Source organism: Equus asinus, chromosome 21 (assembly GCF_041296235.1).
Source record: "Equus asinus isolate D_3611 breed Donkey chromosome 21, EquAss-T2T_v2, whole genome shotgun sequence".
NCBI classification, from domain to species: domain Eukaryota; kingdom Metazoa; phylum Chordata; class Mammalia; order Perissodactyla; family Equidae; genus Equus; species Equus asinus.
This window is the reverse complement of record NC_091810.1, coordinates 10,629,612-10,654,483: the sequence shown is the minus strand read 5'-3', so window position 1 is coordinate 10,654,483 and position 24,872 is coordinate 10,629,612. Positions and strand designations below refer to the sequence as shown.

The 24,872-nt window shown below is 53.0% G+C and overlaps 2 protein-coding genes across 7 annotated transcripts in view; one reads left to right on the top strand and one right to left on the bottom strand.

The window, feature by feature from the left end:
- Nucleotides 1-14,699, bottom strand: part of CHST13 (carbohydrate sulfotransferase 13) — a 33,767-nt gene extending 19,068 nt beyond the window's left edge. Inside the window, exon 1 of one of the 2 annotated variants that reach the window (XM_070492728.1) lies at nt 14,475-14,699. In XM_070492728.1, the coding sequence (XP_070348829.1) occupies nt 14,475-14,571 (97 nt within the window). In that variant the 5' untranslated portion in view covers nt 14,572-14,699. The remainder of the gene's footprint in view (nt 1-14,474) is intronic. The other variant, XM_044755184.2, reaches the window with a different exon arrangement.
- The window catches only part of UROC1 (urocanate hydratase 1), a 48,971-nt gene continuing 37,529 nt past the window's right edge, over nt 13,431-24,872 (top strand). The window contains exons 1-3 of one of the 5 annotated variants that reach the window (XM_044754967.2): nt 13,431-13,569; nt 15,128-15,250; nt 21,134-21,289. In XM_044754967.2, the coding sequence (XP_044610902.1) occupies nt 21,164-21,289 (126 nt within the window). In that variant the 5' untranslated portion in view covers nt 13,431-13,569; nt 15,128-15,250; nt 21,134-21,163. The remainder of the gene's footprint in view (nt 13,570-15,127; nt 15,251-21,133; nt 21,290-24,872) is intronic. The other 4 variants (XM_070492727.1, XM_070492726.1, XM_014846092.3 and 1 more) reach the window with 4 other exon arrangements.

The window sequence follows — 24,872 nt, the reverse complement described above, 5'->3', positions numbered from 1 at the left end:
TCAGTAATCATTAGGGAAATGCAAATCAAAACTACAATGAGATATCACCTTACACCTGTTAGAATAGCTACAATCACCAAGACAAGAAATAACAAAGGTTGGAGAGTACATGAAGAAAAGGGAACCCTCATACACTGCTGGTAGGAATGCAAACTGGTGCAGCCACTATGGAAAAGACTATGAAGATTTCTTGAAAAATTGAAAATAGAAATACCATATGATCCAGCTATCCCACTACTGGGTATTTATCCAAAGAACATGAAATCAACAATACAAAGAGATTTATGCACCCCTGTGTTCATTGTAGCATTATTCACAATAGCCAAAATGTGGAAGCAACCCAAGGGCCCATCAACTCATGACTGGATAAAGAAGATGTGGTATATATATATATACAATGGAATACTACTCAGCCATAAAAAGGATAAAGTCATCCTATTTGCAACAACATGGATGGACCCTGAGGTCCTTGTTAAGCCAAATAAGCCGGACAAAGAAAGACAAATACCTATGATTTCACTCATATGTGGAAGATAAACAAACACATGGACAAAGAGAACAGCTTAACGGTTATCAGAGGAGAAGGGGGTCGGGAGGATGGGCGAAAGGGGTAAAGGGGCACATAGGTATGGTGACGGATAAAAACTAAACTATTGGTGGTGAGCATCATGCAGTCTATACCGAAACTGATATATAATAATTTACACCTGAAATTTCAGTGTTCTAAGCCATTATGACCTCATAAAATGATTTTTTTAAACTAAGAGAATAGAAGAGAGAAATATAAAGTTCTACAATAATAGTTAGAGACTTCAGTACACCACTCACAATAAGGGGTAGTACTAACAACCAGACAGAAGATGAGTAAAGAAATAGAGGAGTTAAACAACACAACAGACCAACCAGATCAAACAGACTTATACAGAACACTCTCTCCAACAACAGCAGCAGTTACATTCTTGTCTACTACACGTGGGACATTTTCCAGGATAGATTATATATTAGGCCACAAATTAATCCTCAATAGATTTAAAAATATAGATATATAAAATCTCTTCTCTGACCACAACAGGATGAAGCTAGAAATCAATAATGAGGAAAACTAGAAAATTCACAAATTTGTGGAAATTAAAGAACACAGTTTTAAACAACCACTGGATCTAAGAATACATCACAAGGAAAATCAGAAAATACTGGGAGATAAATGAAAATGAAAACACAACATACACAAACTTATAGGACACAGCAGAAGTGGAGGCTAAGGGGGAAATCCAGAGGTATAAACACATTAAAAAAACAAGGAACATCTCAAATCAACAACCTAACTTTACAACTGAAGGAGCTAGAAAAAGAAGAAAAAACTAAACCAAAGCTAGCAGAAGGAAGGAAATAATAAAGATTAGAGAAGAGAGAAATGAAATAAAGAATAGAAAAATAGGGAAAATTAATGAAACCAAAAGTTCTTTGAAAAGATCAACAAAATTGACAAAGTTTAGCTAGATGGACTAAGAACAGAAGGAGGGAGAAGAAATGAAAGTGGGGGCATTACTAGGGACTCTACAGAAATAAAAAGGATTATAAGAGAGCACAGTGAACAAGTGTATGCCAGCACACTGGATAACTAGATGAAATGGACAAATTCCTAGAAACACAAGAACGACCAACGTTAGATCATGAAGAAATAGACAATCTGACAGACCTATGACCGGTAAGGAGATGGAATGAATGATCAAAATCTCCTGACAAATAAGAGCCCTGGACCTGACGGTTCACTGGTGAATTCTATCAAACATTTAAAGAAGAACTAATACTAATCTTTCTCAAACTTTTCCAAAATTTGAAGAGGAGGGAACATTTCCTAACTCGTTCTGTATGGTCAGCATAAACCTGGTTTTTTAAAAAGCCAGAGAAAGACACTACGAGAAAATAAAACTACAAACCAGTATCTTGTATGAATCAATATGCAAAAATCTTCCACAAAATTCTAGAAAACCAAATTTAGCAGCATATTAAAAGGATTACTCACCATGACCAAAGTGGGATTTATTCCTGGAAGGCAAAGATGTTTCAACATATGAAGATAAATTAGTGTAATATACCACATTAACGGAATGAAAGAAAAAAACCCCACATGATCATCTCAACTGATGCCCAAAAAGCACTTGACAAAATTCAACATGCTTTCACGATATAAACACTCAAAAAACAAGGAACAGAAGGAAAATACCTCAACATAATATAAGCTGTATATGAAAAACCTACAATAAACATCATACTCAATGGTGAAAGACTGAAAGCTTTTCCTGTATGATCAGGTATAAAGCAAGAACACTCACTTTCACCACTTCTATTCAACATAGTACCGGAAGTTCTAGTCAGAGCAATTAGGCAAGAAAAACAAATAAAAGGCATCCAAACTGGAAAGGAAGAATTAGAATTACCTCTGTTTGCAGATAATATGACCTTATATGTAGAAAACCCTAAAGATTCCACACAAACAACTGTTAGATCTAATGCATGAGTTCCCCAAAGTAGCAGGATACAGAGCCAACACGCAAAAATCAGTTGCATATCCATACACAAACATGAACAATCTGGAAAGGAAATTACAAAAACAATTCCATTTATAATACCATCAAAAAGAGGGAAATACCTAGAAATTAACTTAACCAAGGAGACGAAAGACTGGTGCAATTAAAACTAGAAAACATTGTTGAAAGAAATTAAAGAAGATATAAATAAATGGAAACACATTCTGTATTTGTGGATTGGAACACTTAATATTATTAAAATGTCAATACTACTCAAAACAATTTACAGGGTCAATGGAATCCCTACAAAAAGTCCCAGTGACATTTTGCAGAAGTAGAAAATCCCATCCTAAAATTCATATGGAATCTCAATGGACCTCAAATAGCCAAAACATTCTTAAAAAAGACCAAAACTGGACAACTCACACTTCCTGATTTCAATACTTACTACAAAGCTACAGTAAACAAAACAGTGTGGGACTGGCATAAAGACAAACGTGTATACCAATGGAATAAAATAGAGAGCCCAGAGATAAACCCTTATATACAAGGTCAAATGATTTTTGACCACAGTGCCAAGACCATTCAATGGGGAAGGACAGTCTTTCCAACAAATGGTGCTGGGAAAACTGAATAATCACATGCAAAATGATGAGGTTGGACCCTTACCTCACACCATATACAAAAAAAATTAACTTGAAATGGATCAAAGACCTAAATGTAATACTAAAAACAATAAAAATTCTTTTATTTTATGTTATTTATTTATTTTTAATTGCAGTAACATTGGATTATAACTTATATAGCTTTTGGATGTACATCATAATAGATTTCGAATTCTGTGTAGATTACATCATGTTCACCACCCAAAAACTAATTATAGTCCGTCACCTCACATGTGAGCCTAATCACCCCTTTTGCCCTCCCCAACTTCCCATATGGTAACCACCAATCCAATCTCCAATGCTATGTATTTGTTTGTCGTTGTTTTTATCTTCTACTTATGAGTGAGATCACACGGTATTTGACTTTCTCACTCTGACTTATTTCACTCAGCATAATACCCTCAAGGTCCATCCATGTTGTCATGAATGGCCGGATTTCATCATTTCTTATGGCTGAGTAGTATTCCATTGTGTATAAATACCACATCTTCTTTATCCATTCATCCCTTGATGGGCACCTAGGTTGCTTCCAAGTCTTGGCTACTGTGTATAATGCTGCAATGAACATAGGGGTGCAAGTATCTTTATGCCTTTGCGTTTTCAAGTTCTTTGGATAAATACCCAGCAGTGGGATAGCTGGATCATATGGTAGATCTATTCTTAATTTTCTGAGGATACTCCATACTGCTTTCCAGAGTGGCTGCACCAGTTTGCACTCCCACCAGCAGTATACAACGGTTCCCTTCTCTCCACATCCTCTCCAACATTTGTTGTTTCCTGTCTTGTTAATTATAGCCATTCTGACCAGAGGGAGGCGATACCTCATTGTAGTAAAAACAATAAAATTCTTAGAAGAAAACATACAACAAAAGCTTCATAACATTGGATTTGGCAGTGATTTCTTGGATGTGACCAAAGGCACAGGTAACAAAGGAAAAAATAGATAAATTGGACTCACGAAAATTTTTTAAAATTGTGCATCAAAAGACACTATCCATAGAGTAAAAAGGTAACCCACAGAATGGGATAAAATATTTGCATATCATGTATCTGATAAGGAAAATACAGAGAACTCCTAAAACTCAACAACAGAAAAACAAACCCCAATTCAAAAATGGGCAAAGGACTTGGATGGATATTTCTCCAAAGAAGATATACAGATGGCCAATAAGCACAGGAAAAGATATTCAACATCACTAATCGTTAGGGAAATGCAAATCAAAATTACAATGAGATATTATCTCACACCCATTATTATGGCTACTGTCAAAAAAACTAGAAAACAAGTGTTGGTGAAGATGTGGAGAAATTGAAACCCTTGTGCAGTTTTGGTGGGAATGTAAGATGGTGCAGCTGCTGTGGAAAACAGTACAGAGGCTCCTCAAAAAATTAAACCTAGAATTACTGTATAATGCAGCAATTCCATTTCAGGGTATATACCCAAAGGAATTGAAAGCAGGGTCTCAAAAAGATATTTGTACACCCATGTTCATAGCAGCATTATTCACAATACCTAAGTCATGGAAGCAACCCAAGTGTCCACCAGTGGATGAACAGATGAGCAAAATGTGGTCTATTCAGACAATGAAATATTATTCAGCCTCAAAAAGAAAGGAAATTCCGACACATGCTACAACATGGATGAATCTTGAGGACATTATGCTAAGTGAAATAAGCCAGTCACAAAAAGACAAATACTGTATGATCTCACTATGTGAGTTCCCTAGAGTAGTCAGATTTATAGGGACAGAAGGCAGAATGGTGCTTGCCAGGGCTGGGGGAGGGCGGAATGAGGACTCAGTGTTTAATGGGTTCAGGGTTTTAGTTTTAGAAGATGAGAAGTTATGGTGATGGATGGTGGTGATGGCTGCACTATGAATGGATTTGCTACTACTTGACTATACAATTAAAAATGACTAAGATGGTAAGCTTTGTGTTATGTGTATTTTGCCACAATAAAAAAATTGAAAAAAAAGTTAATCACAGAATTATCATATGATCCAGCAACTCCACTCCTAGGTTATATGCCCAGGAGAACTGAAAACATGTTCACACAAAAACCTATGCATAAATGTTCCTGTCAGCATTATTTATAATAACCAAAAAGTGGAAACAACCCAAATGTCCATCAACTGATGAAAAGATAAAGACTATCTGGCATAGCCGTACAATGGAATATTATTCAGCCATGAAAAGGAATGAAGTACTGATACATGCTACAACGTGACTGAACCTTGTAACATTATATAAGTGAAAGAAACCAGACACAAAAGGCCACATATTGTTTGATTCCATCTACATAAATGTCCAGAATAGGCAAATCCATAGAGACACAAAGTAGATTAGTGATTGCCAGGGGCGGGGAGGGGGGGGCACTGGGGAATGGGGAGTGACTGCTACTGGCTAATGTCCTGGAATTATACAGCGGTGACACAGCACAACTTTTGAATATGCTAAAAGCTACTGAATTGTACACTTTTAAAAAGGGAATTTTATGGAATGAGAATTCTCTCTCAAAACAAATAAAAATATTGATCATAAAACAGAATATATCCAAGAACATTTTATACAAATCTAGTTTGCCAATTTAAATACATGCAATGGCTATCTTTTGTGTGTGTGTGTGAGGAAGACTGTTGCTGAGCTAACATCTGAGCCAGTCTTCTCCTATTTTATGGGACGTTGCCACAGCGTGGCTTGATGAGCGGTGCTAGATCCGCGCCTCGAATCTGAACCTGTGAACCCCAGGCCGCCAAAGCGGAGCGCACAAACTTAACCACTATGCTACCAGGCCGGCTCCCACGACTATCTTAATATATTCTTGAATTCATAAGAGTATTGAATATTCATAAGAATATCTTCAAGGATTCAGGAACATATGAGAAATGAATATATTCATAAGAAAAAAGAATGTTTCCGTGACCGTTGGCTTTCAACAAAATGAAGAATCTTTAAAATGCTGCCAAAAAGAATATATTCGTTGAAGATTCAAGAGTTTTCCTTAAGACAAGTTTGTGGCCCACAAATAAACTTGGAAAATTTGAAGAGCGGATTTGTTGGCAAATTGACCATGAACAGTGGTTCTGGAACTTTTGTGTGCACGGGGGCCTCTTAAAACACAGATTACCCAGCCCCACACCCAGAGGTTCTGGCCCAGGATGTCTGGAGTGGGGCCCGAGAATCTGCATTTCCAACAGTCCCAGGTGATGCTGAGGCCGCTGGTGGGGAGCGCGCTTGGAGAACAGCGGCCCCAGAGCAATGCCTGATGGGTAGAGCAGGGTGCACACGGCTGTGCTCCATAAACAGAGGTCGGTTCAATGAGTGAATGAACGAACGGCAGCCAGACTGGCCTTGCCCTGGCCTCCAGACCCTCTGTGTGCACCTGAAGCCCCACCCAGTTTCCCCTGCCACACCTCTGGCAGCCTCAGGGACCCTCCCACTCCATTATCACCCAGACAAGAGCAGGGCTCTCCTGGGACGGGGGCATATGGAGGAGGCTGAGGCCCTGGGGGCGCAGGGCCTGCTTGTGTCTTGGGGTTCGTCAGTGGTCCTGGACTTGAACCTCTGTCTCCAAACTCGGACCCAGGGAGCTCTGTGGGAACCACGGTGGCCTTCGTGGCAGCTGGACATGGTGTCCCTGGGACATAACTGTCATCAGAAAATAAGCTGACAGGAGAGGGCAGCAATGTTGGCTGGCCCTTTGAAGTGTGGGGAGGCCCCAGCCTGGGAGCCAGGGAGTCTGGCCACCATCACTGGCCTAAGTGCAGCAGCAGCCGCCAGGAGCTGCTGGCCGCCCTGTAGCCCAGCACCGCTCACGGCCGGGAGCAGGGCAGCCTGGGAAGGTGGAGGCTCCGAGGTCACCCGGTGACCACATCCCCTCAGGGCCCCCCCTGGGGATTGAGGAAGGGCTGGTGCCCACCATGGGGGCGGGAGGAGTCCCCAGTGACACTGAAGCAAACCCAGGCCCGTCTCTACCCCAGGGCCCCACGGCTCGGAGGCGCCCAGCCTTCCGGAAACACCAGCCCTTGCGTAGGGCCTCTCATTTCCTGGCCAGACCACAGCCGGCAGGAAAGTGGGTCCCATACCAGACCCCAGGGGCCAGTGGGCGGAGGACGAGAGGGAAGGCACACCAGAATAGCTGTGGCCAGTGATTACAGGGCTGGCCGCCCTCACCCGGCCCCACCCCTGCCCACCACCCAGGTCAGAGCAACCCACAGTCTGGCGGGATGGGCAGGCCGGCCCCAGATGAGGACAGACAGGTCTAGGAGGGTGAGAAGAGGAGCGCCCGGAGGATCCCGGGGCCCAGCCCCCACTCTGGCCACACTGAGGCATCCTCCAACCTTCACTCCCATCACCCCGAGCCCTTCTTGGCCTATGTCCTCTGCCCCCAGCCCTCCGTTAGGCTCCAGGTCCCAGGTCTCCTGCCAAGGGCGCTGTGGAACAGACAGGCCAGGGAGAGCCAGGTGGGCAGGCCCCATTCTCATGCCCAGGGAGGGGCCTGGGCCAGCCCAGAGCAGCCACAGGCAAAACTGCCGGGGGGGGGGAGGTGGTCCTGCTTTGGAAAAGGAAACAGAGACAGAGGGGGAGAAAAGGGGAGAGGCTGGTGGGAGGGAGGGTGGGAGGGACTGGGGGGTTGCCAAAGACACAGACAGACAGACAGACAGCTGCACACCATGACAGGGACCGAGGCTGGAGCAGGAGAGGCAGACAGAGATAACAGTAGTGAAACAGCGGACTTTGGAAATAGCTCGAAGCAGACCAGCCGGGTTTGAGGGGAGGGATACAGTGGGGGATGAGCTGCCTGCAGTCTGGGAGAGCCCAAGGCCCATGCCCACGGGGGCCCAGGCCACAGAAGCACGGAGCCCCAGATGGGCGGGCAGGCACTGGCCCAGCCCAGTGGGCCCCAACCCGGCACCCTGTGGTGCCTCCTGCCTGTGGGCCCGCAGCCCTGGGGAGCACTGCAGTCGGAAAGGGGGCAGGGCTTTGGCCTGGTGGGGGACCAGTGCAGGACGAGCCTGGGACACAGCCAGGCCCCCAAATTCCAGCGCCTGGCTCCGTGCTTTGAGCACACTGACACACTTAGTCCTGCCACGTAGAAACTGTCATTATCCCCATTTAGAGATGGGGAAACAGGCTCAGAGAGGCAAAGACATGTGCCAGAGGCCTCACAGCAAGTAAGGGCCAGAAACAGGACCTGACCCCAGACGACAGCATGAATGCAGCCTTGCTGTCCTGCCTCTGGGCACCCACTCCACCCATCCTCCCGGCACCCACAGGCCAGTCGGTGATGTGCCACACAGGGAAACAAAATAGAGACACCCAACAGATCGTCCTAGGCATGCCCACTCCAAGGAAAGTCTTGGCCCCCTGGCAAGGGAGGGCACAAGTCGCTCAGCGGACAACCTGTGCTTCACCACTTTGGGGGGAACGCTGTTTGGTGATCCCCTGTTCCATGAGCAGAGATTCCGACACACGAGTTCTGGTTAATGAGTTCTAGCTGGACATAGTGTTGCAAGACCAGACGCGGAGCTGCCAGGCCCAGCCAGCGCCGCCCGCAGCGAGCCTGCGCTGGGAGCCCGCCCCATTCAGTCCCTGCCGTGACCTGGCCTTCTGGAGTGACCTGTGTGCCCCAGGTCAGGGACATTCCCTCCAGCGATCAGGCCTGGGGAGGGACATGTTGACCAGCCTTTCACAAGTAAACAACAATACCACCTTTTTTTTTTTGGAGGAAATAGAGCTCTCTCCACTTGTATTTAAAATTCAGATTCTACTCACTGACCTCCACAAACCATCTGGAACGGAACCCTGATCTGACCGGGCCATTCTTGGGTAGAGTCCCCTCAGCCCTGCCTCCAGAACCATCAGGAGCGCCCACTCCTCCACGGGAGCCAGCCCGGGGCAAGCCCCATCCACTCTGCCCAGGGCAGTCCCAGCCTCTCCTCGCCAGGCTTCTTATTTCTACTCGCTCCACCTGGTGATCTTAAAACCCAGTGGCTTCCCACCGGCTAACAACAAATCCCAGTTCCTCCCCAGGGCCCCTCTGGGCACAGCTCCCCGCTTCCCTGCGTCCTCACTCAGCTTCAGCCACACGGGCCTTCCTGCAGATCACTGAGCACACTAAGTGTACTCCTACCTCAGGGCCTTTGCACTGACTGCTCCTTCTGCCCGGGACGCTCCTCCAGGAATCTTTACCCTCTGGCATAGAAACTTCTTCTTGTTCAGATCTCAACTCAAATGTCCCCTGCGGACAGAGGGCCTCTCCAATGAACAGGTTCCACACTGGGATCTCTCCCAGTCTCTCCTTTTCCTGTGTTCACGGAGGTTATTACTGCTGAAATCATCTCTGTGTGGGTGACACCTGGCTGCCCTCTGCAAGGGCAGCTCTGCAAGGCAGGGGACTCTCCTGTTTCCCTATAAACGCTGTACCTCACTAGTGCCAGTGGATATTTACTTAAAGACCGATGACTATAGGGAGAGCACCCTAACTCCTGGCCTGCCATTCAAGGCCACTTAAGACTGGGCCCCAACTTAGAATACCTTTCTGGCTTCCACCCCACCACTCCCTCTCATAACTCCTGAGCTCTGCCCACAGCACATCCCTTAACACACCAGGCCATTTCACTTTCCCCTGCTTTTGTCTGTGCCATTCCCTCTCTCTGCAATTCCCTTTCCTCATTTTCCCACCTGGTAAACTCCTATGCCACCTTCAAAGCCCAACTCAAATAACTCCACCCTGTAGAGTAGAAAGCATAAGGGTTTTGGATTTAAACTAGGGTTTAAATCCTGGCCCCTACACTTCCCAGCTGGATGACCTTGAGCAAGGCGATTCCTTTCTCCTGGTCTTAGCTTTTCCTCTACAAAATCACTGCTGTGGCGAGCCATCGCTCTTGCCAGCTTACCTCTTCTCGCGGGATTCTCTGGAGGCCCGGAAGGTGCCTCTGAGCTCCAGACACTCAGGCAGGACCTGAGAACAGACAGCAGTGTGGCGAGCTCCTATTGATTTGGCTCCCACCAGCCACTCCGTCTCCTTTTGCCAGCCCACCTGACTTCCCTCCAGGAGCAAACTGCCTACATTTGGTCCATGTGGTTCAGATAGGCTGCCCTCTGCCCACAGCTGCTGGGATAGGCATGTGAGCAGGCCAGGCCAGTCAGAGCAGTCCATCCCTTTATGCCACAGCAACTGGCTCTGTGTGGGCACCATGCGACCCAGTCCAGGCCAATGAGATGCATCCTTGGAACTCTGGCTGGAACTACTGGGAAAGGAGCCACCCCTTTCTGCTGAGGGGGAGCTGAGAGTGAAGCCACCATAGAGAAAGTCCAAACCTAGAGCTGGAGACATGGTTTGAGCTTCTGGATCCATCTGTGCCTGAAGGCAGCAACATCTGGCTTAAGTGGGTCTGAGTTGGACTGTCCTTGCTGGGACACTATTGTCTTGGGGCTCCCAATCTCTGATTCCTCACTTGCCTGAGAGGGACCAGGGGCTGGGATTGGGGAAGGAGTCAGGATGTGCAGAGTCAGGCACTGGGGCCCCACTGGCAGGGGTGCTGAAGGAGAGCCTACAGACGGGGGGCCTGCAGGGGCTGAGTGGGAGGCAGTGGACACAGGGCAGCTGGGGAACAATCAGCCTACCCAGGCCTCCTCTGGCTGCTCCTGCGATGGCCGTGACCTCTGCACTGAGGAGCCCTGCTGAGCCCTCCAAGGGCCTATCTGAGTCCCCCTCAGCCTGCCTCAGCCCTGGCAGCTTAGCTCCCCACTAGTCACTGGGCCTTCTGCATAGGACCAAAATACTAATATTTCACTAAAAACGCTGGATGCTCACAGGGCCGCCACACTGTACACTGCATAGGGGCCATGACTGTCTATGCAGCCTGTGCCCCCAGGTGCTGTGGTGGCAGAGCAGGGAGAGGGGGCCAGGGCCCACCTGGGCTTCCTGGGTCTTACCCCTGGAGACTCTCCAGGAAGGGTTAGGTGGGGAGAAGGTCTCTGTTAGCACACATCACCCTCGGACCCTGGACAGAAGCCCTGGGCCCTAAGGGAAGGGATGTGGCCTAGAGGAAGAGGAGGACGGCGATCCAGGAGTGGGGTAGGGGGGCTCCTCTGGAACAGGCCCTCCTCAACCCCCACCCAACGTCATTCCAGACCTTCCCTTCCCACCACCAGCCCCAGGGTCCCCTGGAAGTGGAAAGAGGCCCAGCCTGGCTCGAGGAGAAACACCCATGACTTCCAATGTCAGGAAAGATGCTCAGCCCCTGGGAACCCAGGCAGGGGATGGAGGGTCAGAACGAGCTGGGGATGGTCCAGCACCCCCAAGAAGGCCCCTGTGGGCCAGCCGGGCGATCTAGGGTAGCGGCGTCACGGCTCTCCCTGGGTGTGCCACTCGGGGCGGAGGGTGCAGATGGAGACTCGGGTTTTTAATATTGGACATGCTGGCTCGGTGAGGACAGGGACATTAGTCAGTGTTGTTCCCTGTCCCAGATAGACGCCTCGCACAAGCAGGCGCCCAGCGAATCCCTGGTCGATGGTGTCCCACAGCAGCACAGTCACCCAGGCAGGGACACAGAGGAAGCAAAGGTGGAAGGGGCCAGGTGTGACAGTGCACCTGCCACTGGGACCCTGGGGCGAGGGGGGTGCTGAGGCCAGCAGCGTCCTGGGCAGCTGTCCCGCCTTCCCCCTGCATCTTCCTCATCCCCAGGGCCCTGGGCACTAGGTTAGCGTTGGTGGAGTCCTGGGGGCCGGAAGGTGCTGGGGCGGGCTGCTCCAGACCTCCCCACTAGGAAAGGGGCAGCAGGAGCCCCAGGCCTGAGCTGACAGCCATTCACGGGTCCCCTGCCCAATTTGTGGCAACACCTTCTGCTTTGGAGGAGGGGACAGTGCCCGACCCGCCCACCTGGAATTCAGAGAGGCTGAAATTCCTTCTGGGCTCTGGAGGCCCATTCCCAGGCCAAAGGCCCTTAGAGGCCATGAACCACATGCTTCAACCCTTCCAACTCAGGCCGCAGCTGCAGGACACACTCAGAGCTGCCGAAGCCCCACTGACGCCATTTCCAGAGGCCTTGGAGCAAGATCCACCTCCGGCGGGATAGCTGGCAAGAGGCCTTTCCACCCAGCCATCTCTCCTCCAGACATGCAGCCTGTGCTGCAGGGACCCTGTTAACACACCCTCTCTGGCTTGGGAGGGAGAAGAGCCAGCAAGGTAGGTCGGGTAGGTAACCCTTGCTTATCCAAAGTCACCCACAAAGCTGTGATGGCTGCAAAGAGGCCATGGGGAAAGGTCTGAGGGCCTAGCAGGAGCAGAAAGGGACTCTGGGAGGCAAAAGGGGCTGCACTATGGGAGCTCAGAGAAGAGGCCCAGCCCAGCCTAAGGAGAGCAGAAGCAGGGGTCCAGAAGGGTCTGCCAGACCAGACATGGTGAGACAAGCCTGCTGGCTGGGAGGGTCATGGCCAAGGGTATCCCTGAGGCAGGGCACGGCCTGGGCAAAGGCTGGGGAGGGCAATGTGAGCCACCCGAACACCTGCTCTTCTGGGTCTGCAGGAGAGAGAGGGCCATGGGAGGGAACTCAGCACAGGAGAGCAATGCCTTGATTTTTATCTCCTCTCAACACTGGGTGGAGCAGGTTGGGGGGAGATGACACTTTCTCCCCCAGAGCCTCGGAGACACACACTCGCCTCACAGGCAGCCACCCAAACATGCCCACACCTCCACCGATCCTCCCTGAGCACACTCGCCCCCTGCCGGGGCCCAGGCGCGCTGGGGTTCTGTCCCCCCACACCAGTGGCTGAGCCCCGGGGCTGCGGGCCACCATGTGCTGCCCCATCCCAGGGCCTGGCAAACATTCGTCTATGAATGACTGTGCAGACAGAGACTGTCACGGCCATAGACACCAGCACCACAGCCCACACTGTGCCGGGGGACACTGCTCAGCTAAGACCTGGGAGCACCCACCACGAACTGGGAGCTCCGCCCTCAGATGGCCAGCCAGCCACTTCCCAACACAGAAGGTGGAAGAGTGACCGCGGCTCTCTCTTGTGGGCTTGGGGAGGCGTCCAGGTCTGGGCGTCTGTGCCCAGAGGTGGAGGGGACGATGTGAGTGACAGGGTGACTGAGGAGGCTTCCCCAAGCCCTGCTCACCTGGATCCAAACCAAACCCTGGCTTCCAGCCCAGAGGCAGCCAAGAGGAGCTGGAGGCAGGGCAGGAGAAGGCAGCCCTCCCCGGGAAGGAGGGAGCCCTGCCGCCCTGAGGCTCAGGGTCAGCCCCTCCTGTCTGCTCTTGCATAACTTCACCTCCCAGAAGCGTGTCAGGAAGGCCCTGAGCTGCCCATTTGATAGATGGGAGTACTGAGGCTCTCAGAGCGGAGGGAACAGTCACCCGCAGGTAAGGCTGTAGGATGACCCTCACTCACGAACAAGACCCAGGTGGGTGGGTGAGTGCCACCCCAAGAACAGCCTCCTCAGCCTCATTTCTTGGGCCACCCAGCCCCACTGCCCCGGGGTCCCTGGCCATCCTGCGTGTGCTTCCTTACTCCCTGGGACTGTGTCTTCAGGCTCCAAAGATGGGACCCCGAGGATTCCCGAAGAGCCCACAGGGGGCGGGGGAGGAGAGTGCAGATCCCTCCCCCCCCCAAACCGGGGAGAGGCTAACAGCCAGAGGTCAGGAGAACAGGCCACTGCCTGCGCACTCAAGTTAGACATCTACACCTGTCCCTCGGCCTCTCTGACCTTAGCTTCCTCCTATGTGAAATGGGGAGATGCCGTAAGTGAAGGCTCAGCACATGCCTGGCCCTGAGCAGGTACGCCGCAAGGCAGAGTCCTGACTGGCTGCCTCAGTTTCCCCAACTAGACCATGAAGTAGGTGCGAAGGAGCCCCAGTCCTTCTGGCGGGAACTTCAGGGCGGAGCAGCGCCCTCCAGGCAGAGAGCCACCCGCACGGGGGGATCACGGTCCGGACCCAGCAGCGTCAAGCTTCCCCACGCCCGCGCATACGGTTTACGGGGAGGGGCTTCGGGCGCTCGGGGGGCGGTGGGGTGGGGGCGCGGTAAATGAGGCTGCCTTCGCCACTGGGCCCGATGCCCTCGCCGCCCACCCCTGACCCTCGGCCCCAGGCAAACGCTGTGAGGCCCGAACGGTCACCGCTCCTGGGAGCTGGGCAGGAACGGGAGGCTTTCTGGGCCCACCCAGCCCTATCCCCCAGCCCAGGAGGAGACAGCAGGTGCCCCCAACACGTCGAGGGGCCAGGCCGCCGGGGGGTAGGGCGACCCCCGGGGCCCGGCGGGCACTCACCCGGGCGCAGGGCGCGGGGCGCGGCGCCCAGGAGCAGGAGCGCGGCGCCCAGACACGCGGCCGCCAGCGCGCGCCGCCGCCAGCAGCGCCTCCCCATGCTGGCCCGGCCGCCAGGCTGCTGTCGCCGGCCGCGGGGCCAAGGGACCGACCCGGCTCGCCCCAGGGCCCGCCCGCCCGGCCGGCGGCGCGGACCAACCGCGCGGCGCGGGGGTGCGAGGGCGCTGCCCGCGGGGAGGTGGGGGCGGGGCAGACCGCTGGGGCCTGGGGAGCGGGCGAGGGCGGGTCCGAGGGCCGGGTCCAGTGTCCAGGCCCCCCTGCCGATGAAGCAGGGCAGAGGTCCAGGGCGCGAAGGGTGGAGACCATGTGAAGGCAGCCCTGTCGCGGGTGAGGCTCCGCCTCCTGCAGTTTGCCCTGGGGTGCCATCCTCCAGCCAAGACCAAGAAGCCTTGTCACGGTGGAGGGTGGGGGACCAGAGGAGCGCCGTGTCCCCTTGCCTTTTTGTTGCCTTATATGCTAAGGGCCCAAGGGCGGGTATGGGAGAGCAGCCCCCTATATGCGACTCTCCCAGGGCCCCATCCCAAGTACCAGGCCTAAGGGTGCCCCTTCCTTGCCCAAGCCCACCCCGTAGCCTTGCTTTCCGTGGGTGTCTCCAGGTCCTGCGTGAATCCTGGCTCATGCCGCTTCCGGCCAGCCTCCCTCCATAGGAGAGGTCTCAGGTCACCACCCTCTGGGCATCAGGACAGTTGTGCCTCACCTGCTCAGCCTCCAGACTCCAGGTGAGCACTCAGAACTTGCTGAGGACTCCTGTGTGTGAGGGGATGAGAGTAAAATCAAGGCTTGAGAGAGAAAGACATCCAGCTAGCCCTTGGGGTGGCGAGACCAGGTCTGGCTCCAGCATCTTGCTGCCCAGAAGTCAGGCTAGCCGGGAACCCAAGGGTACAGCTGGTGCTGTGTGCGTGTGCGTGTGTGTGCTTAGCCCACACTTAGCAGCATGAGCAGGTAGGGAAGGGTGTTGCAGTAAATTCCAGTTTTTTAACTGCGCTTGAAAAATCTAGTGACTCCAAACCCTGCGGGTGCCATTTACTGGCTGTGTGAGATCAGGACAGTCACCTAACCTCTCTGTGCCTCAGTTTCCCATACAGTGGGGTGGTGCTAGTGATGCGGGGTTGGTGAGCCGAGGAGTCAAAAGAAAGATTTCTCGGACTCTCAAGGTCTGGCAGTAGTGCTCTTTTATTTAGAGAATAGTACAGAATAGCATGGGGACAGGACCCATGGGCAGTGAAGAGCTGCAGGCATGGGGACAGGACCCATGGGCAGTGAAGAGCTGTTGCTGCTGCTGCATGGGGACAGGACCCATGGGCAGTCAGAGCTCGTGCTGCTGCCCTGAGTTGAGGGTTAGGGCTAATTTTATAAGGCATGGGTATGTGACTTATTTTTACTGGTAAAAGAAAAGATGATGTAAAAAGTCATTAAGTGATTTCAGTGCAGGTGGGGTCTGGTTATTGTGCGGTCATATACCTTTAGATATGAATCTGGTCATATAGATTGGCATGTAGGTGAGGATGCCCTGGGCTTCTCTCCCTGGGGCAGCCCTAATTCATACCATAAAAATCCACCGGGTCATATAGTTTGGCATGTAGGCCAGGTCACCTTGGGCTTCTCTACCTGGGGCAGCCTTAATCCACATCACTAGGACATACCTCATCATGTTGTGAGAACTAAATGAGATGCAGGAGCTGTTTGGAAGCGGCTGGCACTCAGTGAGTGCCATCTAAGACTTGATATTAGTGATTAACTATTTTTACAGTTACTGCCTGTTTCTGGCAAGTGACTCTGGTTTCTGTTACAGTGGTGGTGTAAAAATTCCTTCCTGTTACATTGATTTGTTTTAAAGGTATATTTAAGGAAGAATATTAATTAAACAATAGTTTTGCTGATTTAAAGAGCTGTCTCCAAATGGTGATGATAGGAGTCAAATGGCAGAGGGGTGGGAAACCCAGCCCACATATCAAACCAGAAGCTCCTTATTATGGCTTTCCAAGTGACCTGGACAGAGAGCCTTGGGGAGCGTCCAGCTCACCCCCGGACTGGCCCACAGGCAGGGCTGCTGCTGCTCTGGGCCGAGGCCCCAGAGATTCCGGGTCATCCACACCACCAGCCAGCCCAAATCTCATCTACACCTGCCTTCCTGAGCCGCCCAGGCAGCAGGGTTCTCTGTAGGGAGTCCCAGCCCCTGGCCTCCTTAGGGCCTGAGTCTTGGCCTCCTGGGCTGCCACCTGGTGGCCACAATTGAGAACAACATCTCAACCCATCCGTGTCCGGAAAAGTCCCTGGAGACCTGGTCCCTGGGGGCCCATGGGTGGCCCCACTGTTGGGTCTTCTGGTGGGAGGGTGAATATGCCTCTCCAGAGCCCTGGGGCCTCAGTAGTCCCCTGAGCAGACGCCCTCTGCAGCCTCTGCCCTCTCTCAGGGGCTCACAGGCATTGGTTCACTTGTTCATTCATTCATTCAGCCGGTCCTGAATACCCACCTGTGCTGAGGCCCCAGGGGGAGGACAGGAGAGATGCTCTCTGCCCTCGTGGGTTTACGTCGTAGATGGGGAGGCACAGAAACCAGGGGTAAGTGTATCCCATGGGGACAGTGTAGCTGGTGCTGTGAAGAGAATGAAGCGGATGAACAGATGTGAAGGGTGCGTTGCCTATAACAAGGGTGGTGGGGGAGGCCTGGGAGGAGGTGACACCTGAGCAGAGGTGTGAATCCAGTGAGGGGAGCCATGCTGGGATATGGGAGAGGCGCCTTCCAGGCAGAGGGGCAACCGTGCAAGGTCCTGAGGTGATGTTCTGGGGCTGCGGCTAAGTAGCAAATTTTCCTAAAATTTAGCAGGTTAAAACAGCCATTTAAATTTTGCTTACAATTTTGTGGGTCAGGAATTGGGGAAGGGGCTCAGTTGGGTGCTTCCCACTGAGTGCCTCCTGCTGCTGTCAGACGGCAGCTGGGACTGGCTATCTGGAGGCTGGCCCAGGTTGGCCGTTCCTGCGGCTCCCTCCCACTGGGGAGCTCAGCAGGGAGGTTGCCCTGAGCACCTCCACATGGCACGCCCCAGCCTGGGGTCCCAGGGCACTTGGACTGCTCCCACGGAACCCCGACCACGTTCTGTTGGTTACCCGAAAACTGATAAGGCTGGGCAGGCTCAGGAGGTGGGGCCACACCCCAGCCTCACTTGGAGAAGCAAGATTTGCCAGCATGTTTTTAAACCATCACAGGCGTGAACATGCACTCCTTGAACAAGGACCAGCAAGGAGGCTCTGGGGTGGATGAGAGTGGATGGGAGAAGTGGAGGAGGCAGAGAGGCAGACAGGGGTCCCTGTCCCCAGTGCATCCTGGCTGCGTGTGGGCTCCTCTCAGCACCGGCCACAGCTGTGTCGCTGGTAGGCTGTGGGCGGCGGGGACCGGAAAACAGGCTGGTGCTGTCTCTGGGGGAGGTGCTGGGCGTGGACCAGGGTGTGGTGGTCCCAGGGTCCAGGCTATGTTTTGAAGGTAGAGGGGTCAGGGCAGCTCAGGGAAGGTATCTGGTGCCCAGGGTGGCAGAGTGACAGGAGGGGAAGGACGGGAAGGTGGGAGCAGGCTGATGATCCAAGGGACAACAGTACTGCCTGGCTTAGGAAGGTCAGCTGGACATGCTGGTGACATGGCAGAGATTGGGGTCTAGTGTGGCCTGGATTGGGAGTGCCAGTTGGGCAGGGCTGGGCTGTGTGCTGCTGGTTACCAAGCGGTGCTAGGAGGAGAGAGTGGCCAGGACAGCAGCAGCCACTAGCTAGGGGGCGACCACCAGAGAAACTAAGGCAGACACTTGCTGGCTGAAAAGTGACAGGCCCTGTCCAGCAGCAGGAGCCCCAGGGCTGAGGCCCCAGGAGGCGCACATTGTGAGACAGGGCTTGGCTTGCAGTTCCTGCCCACCTTTCTTTTTTATTTATGTATTTTCTGTGTGTGAGGAAGATTCACCCTGAGCTAAAATCCATTACCAATCCTCTTTATTTTGCTTGAGGAAGATTGGCCCTGAGCTAACCTCTGTGCCAGTCTTCCTCTGCTTTGTATGTGGGGTGCCTCCACAGCATGGCTGATGAGTGGAGTAGGTCTGTATCTGGGATCCAAACTCACGAACTCCAGGCCGCTGAAGTGGAGCGCAGGAAACTTTAACCACTCGGCCACCGGGCCGGCCCCCCAGCTGCCTTCCTTTACTCCTTAGTTTTTAAATTTTATTCACTTTGCTTGTTCATGGATCAAAATTCAGAAACACCAGAGTTTTTTTTATTGAGGTCAAATTCGCATAACATAAAATTAATCATTTTAAAGTATACAATTCCATGGCATTTAGTACACTGACAATGTCAAAAGCACCAGAGACTTACAGTGAAGTTTCTTTCTTCCTCATCTCTCCCAGGCCCTCGTGTGTCCTTCAGAAATAGTTCATGCCCAGATCTCTCTCTATGTCTGTATATATGTGTGTACATGTGTATGTATGTTTGCATATATTACTTTCATTTCACAGCTGAGGAAACTGAGGCACAGAGAGACTAAGTTACTCACCCAAGCACACACAGCCACTGAGTGATATAGCCAGAGTTTGAACCTACCAGTCTACCATATTTAACAACTGTGAGATTCTCTTTTTTTAAAATAGCTTGTACAATTTTTTAAAAATTAAACTTTATTTTGGGATACTTGTAGATTCATGTGAAAGAAATAATACAGAGAAACCCTACGTGCCCTGTTGTCCCAGTGGTAACATCTCACAAAACTATGGTAAATATCTCAGCCAGGACACTGGCATCGATACAAGCCACCCACCTTGTTCAGTACCATGTTTAACAAATAATTTGAATTGGCTGCAAACATTTAAAAAGAAAGAGATTTTACAAGACCTGTCAGGTTTCTGTCTTCTTTTGAGCAGTGAGATGAGAAGGCGCCCCCAGAAGCAAATCCTGAGAGGCTTCAGTCCAGGCAGTTTGTTGAGGGCTGTCTGTTCTGGGAGCGGGGAGGGGGCGGGGGAGGGAAAGCGGCCCGCCGAGGTTGGGGGGGGGGTGCGATACCCACCAGGGGCGGCTCAGCCCAGCCCTACTGGGGACTCTGGAGACAGAGTAGAACACTGCCCAGAGTTACGGCCCACCCCCACCGCTGACAAGGGGCGAGGAAGCAGGTACTTATCCCCCAGCCCCCATCTGTTGCTGGCCGAGGGCTGCTCCCGGGCAGGTGGGGAGGGGGCTGTCGATTCTCCAGCCCTCCCAGCGCCTCTGAGCCAGAAGCGCAGGCACCGGGTCACCTGGAGCAGCCCTGGAGCAGAAAGATGCAGGCGCTGGCCGCTGGTAGACAAGGCTGCATGCAGTGTAGGCCCGGAGGGCGGGGGTGGGGGATCCGGGTCTGCAGCCAGGACTCCCGTCCCGGGGCCTACAACAGGGCCTGGCGTGGGAAGGTGCCCGGTCGACGGTGCTGGAGGATGGAGTGAGTGCGTGAGCGCCAGAGCGCAAGCACGAGGGCGCTGGGCGCTCAGCCGTCAGCAGCCGCCGCTGGGGAGGGGCGCCCGCCTCGCTCGTGTCCTCACTGTTCTCCCGCAGTGAGAACAAGAGCAGCCCGGAGGGTGGCTAGAGCCGGACTTCTGGGTTCCCAGGGTTCAAATCCCAGCTCCACTAGCTGCGTGGCCTCGGGCAAGCCCCCTCATCTCTCTCAACGTCGGTCTCCACAACCGTAAAATGGGACAGTGAGCCCCACAGGCCGACAAGAGGACAGTGTGGACTGGGTCACGTGGCTGGCTCGGCAGCGGTAACACGGGAAAGGGGTGGCTGCTCTTTCCACCTTTCCGCGCAGGCGCTGCGCTGGCGCTTACACAACCAATTTGCGTCTCCGCAGCCTGATGGGTTAATTACCACCCACTTGTGTGTATTGGGATGGGTCCCAAGGCCACAGGGCTGGTCAGGAGCTGCGCTGGTTCACACCCAGGTGGGTTGCTTCCGCGGACAGCCAGGATGGACTCCAGCCACTTCCTGGCTGTGTGTGTGAGACCTGGGCCTCCGTGCCCTATCTGTAGAACAGGGCTAAAGGGAAGTACTTTCTGGAAGATTGTTGATGGGACTGAGGATGAGAGCCATCTCTGGGGGGGCGGAGCAATGTGCACCTCAGTGGGAGCCAACAAGGATACACCTGTTGCTGAGTGGGCTCCAGGCCAAGGGAGAAGTGGCACAGGGGACACTGCGTGCTTTCTGCACAGAGCCCGACCTCTGGGCCAGGTTCAGTATCACACGGCTCCTCTTCAAGACCCAAACCCCAACATCACCTCCTGTGTAACTCCCCGCCTCCACGGCCAGAGCAAACCCCAACACTGGAGCCCCGCCAGCTCTCCAAAGTTGCGTCCTAGAGAACACAGCAGCCCCTCAAAGCCAACACCCCACCAAGAGGACAAATGGGCCTCCACCTGGCCGCCTCCCCTGCATGAAGCCTGCACCCCCCCCCAAGTCAACACCTCAGGCTGCCAGCCTAGAGCCAGTGACCCTGTGACCTTCTGCAGGCCCTGGGCCCAATGAGGGGCTGGAGGAGGTGGCCCTGGGGTGGGAGGTCCCCGCCCACCTGGACCTTGACTGCCCAGTCTCTTCCTGGCCTCCCCACAGAGCTAACCTCCATCTCAGCCTCCGCTAGACATGTCCAGTCTCCAGGCACTGTGCTCCGGCCTGCCCCTGTGGCCTCTACCCGAGAACCGGGGCCGCCAGGCTGGGGTGCCACATGCCCCCGTCAGGACCCCACGCCTCAGCCCTGCTGAGGAGCAGGTAAGAAGTTGGGCCCCATTCCTGTGGGGACCTTTGCTCTCTGGGTGGTCCCAGTGGGGTTCTCTACTTCCTGCTCTTTCTGCAGGAGCTGCAGCTCCTCAACTCAACGCCCCCCACCCCCGCCCTCCAGGAGCTCCCAGTGCGGGGGCAGTGGGGTGTGGACCAAGGTGTCCCAGACTCCATCACACCCCATATCCCTCATTCTCTCCACAATGGCCCCCCCCTTCAGGGCGGGATTACTGTCCCCATTTATTCATGAGGACCTGAGGCTCCAGGTCACTCAGCCAGTCAGTGGTGGCCCTGTGGGGGCCTCCAGTCGGAGGAGTGGGGGGCCGGTGTGCAGTGCCGAGAAGGCACAGCAGCCCACCGCGAGCCCTCCTGCCCCAGACAGCCAGGACCCTGCAGCTGTACCCATAGCAGGGCAGCTCTTGTTTCCGTTTGTGTCCCTCCCCTCAAATCTTCAAGGTCTTTTGCAGCTGCGGGGCAGCACCAGTGGGGGATGGATGAAATGAAGTGGGTGACCCATTATAGAAATAGTTCTCGCCTTTTCCTTTACTAAAAATTACTCAGGAAGTTTGGGGGCTGGCCGGTGGCCCAGTGGTTAAGGTCGTGTGCTCTGCTTCCCCGGCCCAGGGTTTCCTGGTTCGGATCCTGGGCGCAGACATGGCACCACTGGTTAGGCCATGTTGAGGCAGCATCCTACGTGCCACAACTAGATGGACTCACAACTAAAATATATAACCATGTACTGGGGGAATTTGGGGAGAAAAAGCAGAAAAAAAAAAGATTGGCAATAGTTGTTAGCCCAGGTGCCAACCTTTAAAAAAGCAAGATTCCTCAGGAATTTCAGGAACAATGGGAAAAAGAAAATACAAATAGCACAAAGATGAAAAGAGGAGTCCCACCACTCCTGATAAACACTGCTTCGCTTCCGGTGGCTGCCCCCCTAGGCTGTGCGCGGGAGTGGGCGCTGAGGAAGGATGGAAGGAGCGCTGGGGAAGGGTGGGGGTGGGGCGGGAGGCGCTGGGGGCGGGGTGGGTGTGGGGGGGCCCCCCCTCGGAAGAGTGCGGGTGGGGGCAGGGCGGGGTGGGAGGAGCCGGGGGCGGGGCGGCGTGGGTGTGGGGGGCGCTAGGGAAGGATGGGGGCGGGGCGGGGGTGGAGGGCGTTGGGGAAGGGAAGGGGCGGGGCGGGAGTAGGGGGCGCTGGGGGTGGGTGGGGGTGGGGCTGGTGGGGGTGGGGCTGGTGTAGGTGGCGCTGGGGAAGGATGGGGGTGGGGTGGGTGCAGGGGGGCTCTGGGGAAAGGTGTGGGGGCGGGCCGGGGTGGGGGGGCGTGGGGGGGTGGGGCCGCGGTGGGAGGCGCTGGGGAAGAGTACGGCCCCTCTTGCATGGTCCTTCCGACCGGCCTCAGCCTGGTCAAAGCCGTGGTTATATTTCTCCCCCTTGATCACCTCCCTCCTAGGCGTTAACGCCTCTTCCTCAGGTCCCCGGGGGACGAGAGCTCTGCCACCTGCACATCTCAGATGTGTGATGTTGTGTTGTGCTGGGAGGAGGGCACTGAGGAGCTGGGCCACCTGTCTTTGTCCGTGTACGTCGGCGTTTGCTTGAAGGGCAGAAGCCCTCGGAGTAGGGGTGACTTGTTGGTCTGGGGAGTTTGAGCTGTTGAAGGGCTAAGTCTCCAGTGTGGGTGCTGGCCTCAGCCGGCCTTCAGCTCGGCCTGTGAAATAAGATAGGTATGTAGATGGTGACTCTGCCCGCCCTCCCTTTCTACTGGTACTTGGTCTTTGATCCTGGTTTCTGACACAGGGCTCCTAAATCCTTAGGAATTTCCTGGGTGGTAGGAGTGTCTTTTGTTCTAGAGAGGCCGCTCTCGGCGGGCTCCTGGATGGGGGCTGGTGGCCAGAAAGACCAAGCCATGATTAGAAGTTTGGACAGGTCAGCCCCACCCCCCATCCTCCAGAGACGGGACAGGGGCTGGAAATGGAGTTAATAATTGATCACGCCTACCTGCTCAAGCCTCCATTACCTATGGGGGTGGAGAGCTGAAGAGGGCATGGAAGCTCTGGAGAGGCCTAGGAAGAGACTGAGCCATAATTTGGACCCAGGAAGTCTGGCTCCAGTTCCTACTAGAACTGGCCTAATGAAGGCTGGGCCAGAGCGGGTGCAGGGATGGGGTGATTCAAACAAGGCCAGGCCAATTGGATCATGGCCATCATTTTCGGCAGAAATAGTGACAAAAACTTTCAGGTGGGTGAGGTTTGCCCCACAAGCACGCAGCCAGGTTAGAATGAGAGTAAGGCATAGGCCAAATTCTCTCTCTCACACACACACAGTGTAAACACACACTGTGTACACAAACACAGACACTTGTCTGTGAGCTAAACAGAGTCATAGGCCAGTATCCAAGGTGGTCAGCCACCACACAGGAAGGGTTTGCTCATGGCAGGAGAAACCTTCTTCCCGAGGCAGGATTCTGTTACTGAGTCAGTCTCCTAGGGCTGCGGTAACAGCCCACCACAGCATGGTGGCTTTCAAGTATCGCACTTGTGTTCCCTTACAACTCTGGGTGTTGGGAATCTGAAATGGTTTCACTGGGTTAAAGGCAAGAAGTATTAGTGCAAATGCAGGCATGTTGAAATCATACTTGTTCTTTTGCTTCCCCTGTTGGGTCTCGTGATTCTCATTTTTTGGCACAAATATTACATATCAGATTGTCCTAGTTTATGTTTTAAAAGTTCATAATCTATTTTTAGTAGCATTAAGTATTTTATAAAATGTCAAGTTAGAAAAGTATATGCAGGGCCGGCCTCATGATGCACCGGTTAAGTGCGCACGTTCCACTTCAGTGGCCCGGGGTTCACCGGTTCGGATCCTGGGTGCGGACATGGCACCGCTTGGCAAGCCATGCTGTGGTAGGCGTCTCACATATAAAGTTGAGGAAGATGGGCATGGATGTTAGCTCAGGGCCAGTCTTCCTCAGCAGAAAGAGGAGGATTGGCAACATATGTTAGCTCACGGCTAATCTTCCTCAAAAAAAAAAAAAAGGAAGAAAGAAAAGTATATGCAGCAGAGCTGCGTTCCTTCTGGAGGCTCTGAGGGGAGGATCCCTTTGCTTGCCTTTTCCAGCTTCCCAAGGCCACCTGCAGTCCTTGGCTTCTGGCCTCTTGCTCCGCCTTCAAAGCCAGCAGCATAGCAAATTCACATCTCTCTGGCTCTGAGCCTCCTGCTTCCCTCTTGGAAGGATTCTTGTGGTTGCATAGGGCTGACCTGGATAGTGTGGGGTCATCTCCCAACTAGAAATCCTTGGCTTAATCACACCTGCAAAGTCTCCTTTGACGTGTGTTGTGACATATTCATAGGTTCTGGGGAATAGGACGAAGACAGCTTTGGGGGCCGTTATTCTGCCCACCATACCATCAGGAATTCTCCAACCCAATGGCTGAACATGGGACCTTTTATGAATCAATCCTCTGGCCCTAAGGGCGCAGGCTGCTAAGCTTGTTAGATTCTTATGCCTGTTAAGCATAGAAGACGATTTTCCCGAACTAAGGAAAAACATGAAATTGCAGATGAAAAGATAACGTTT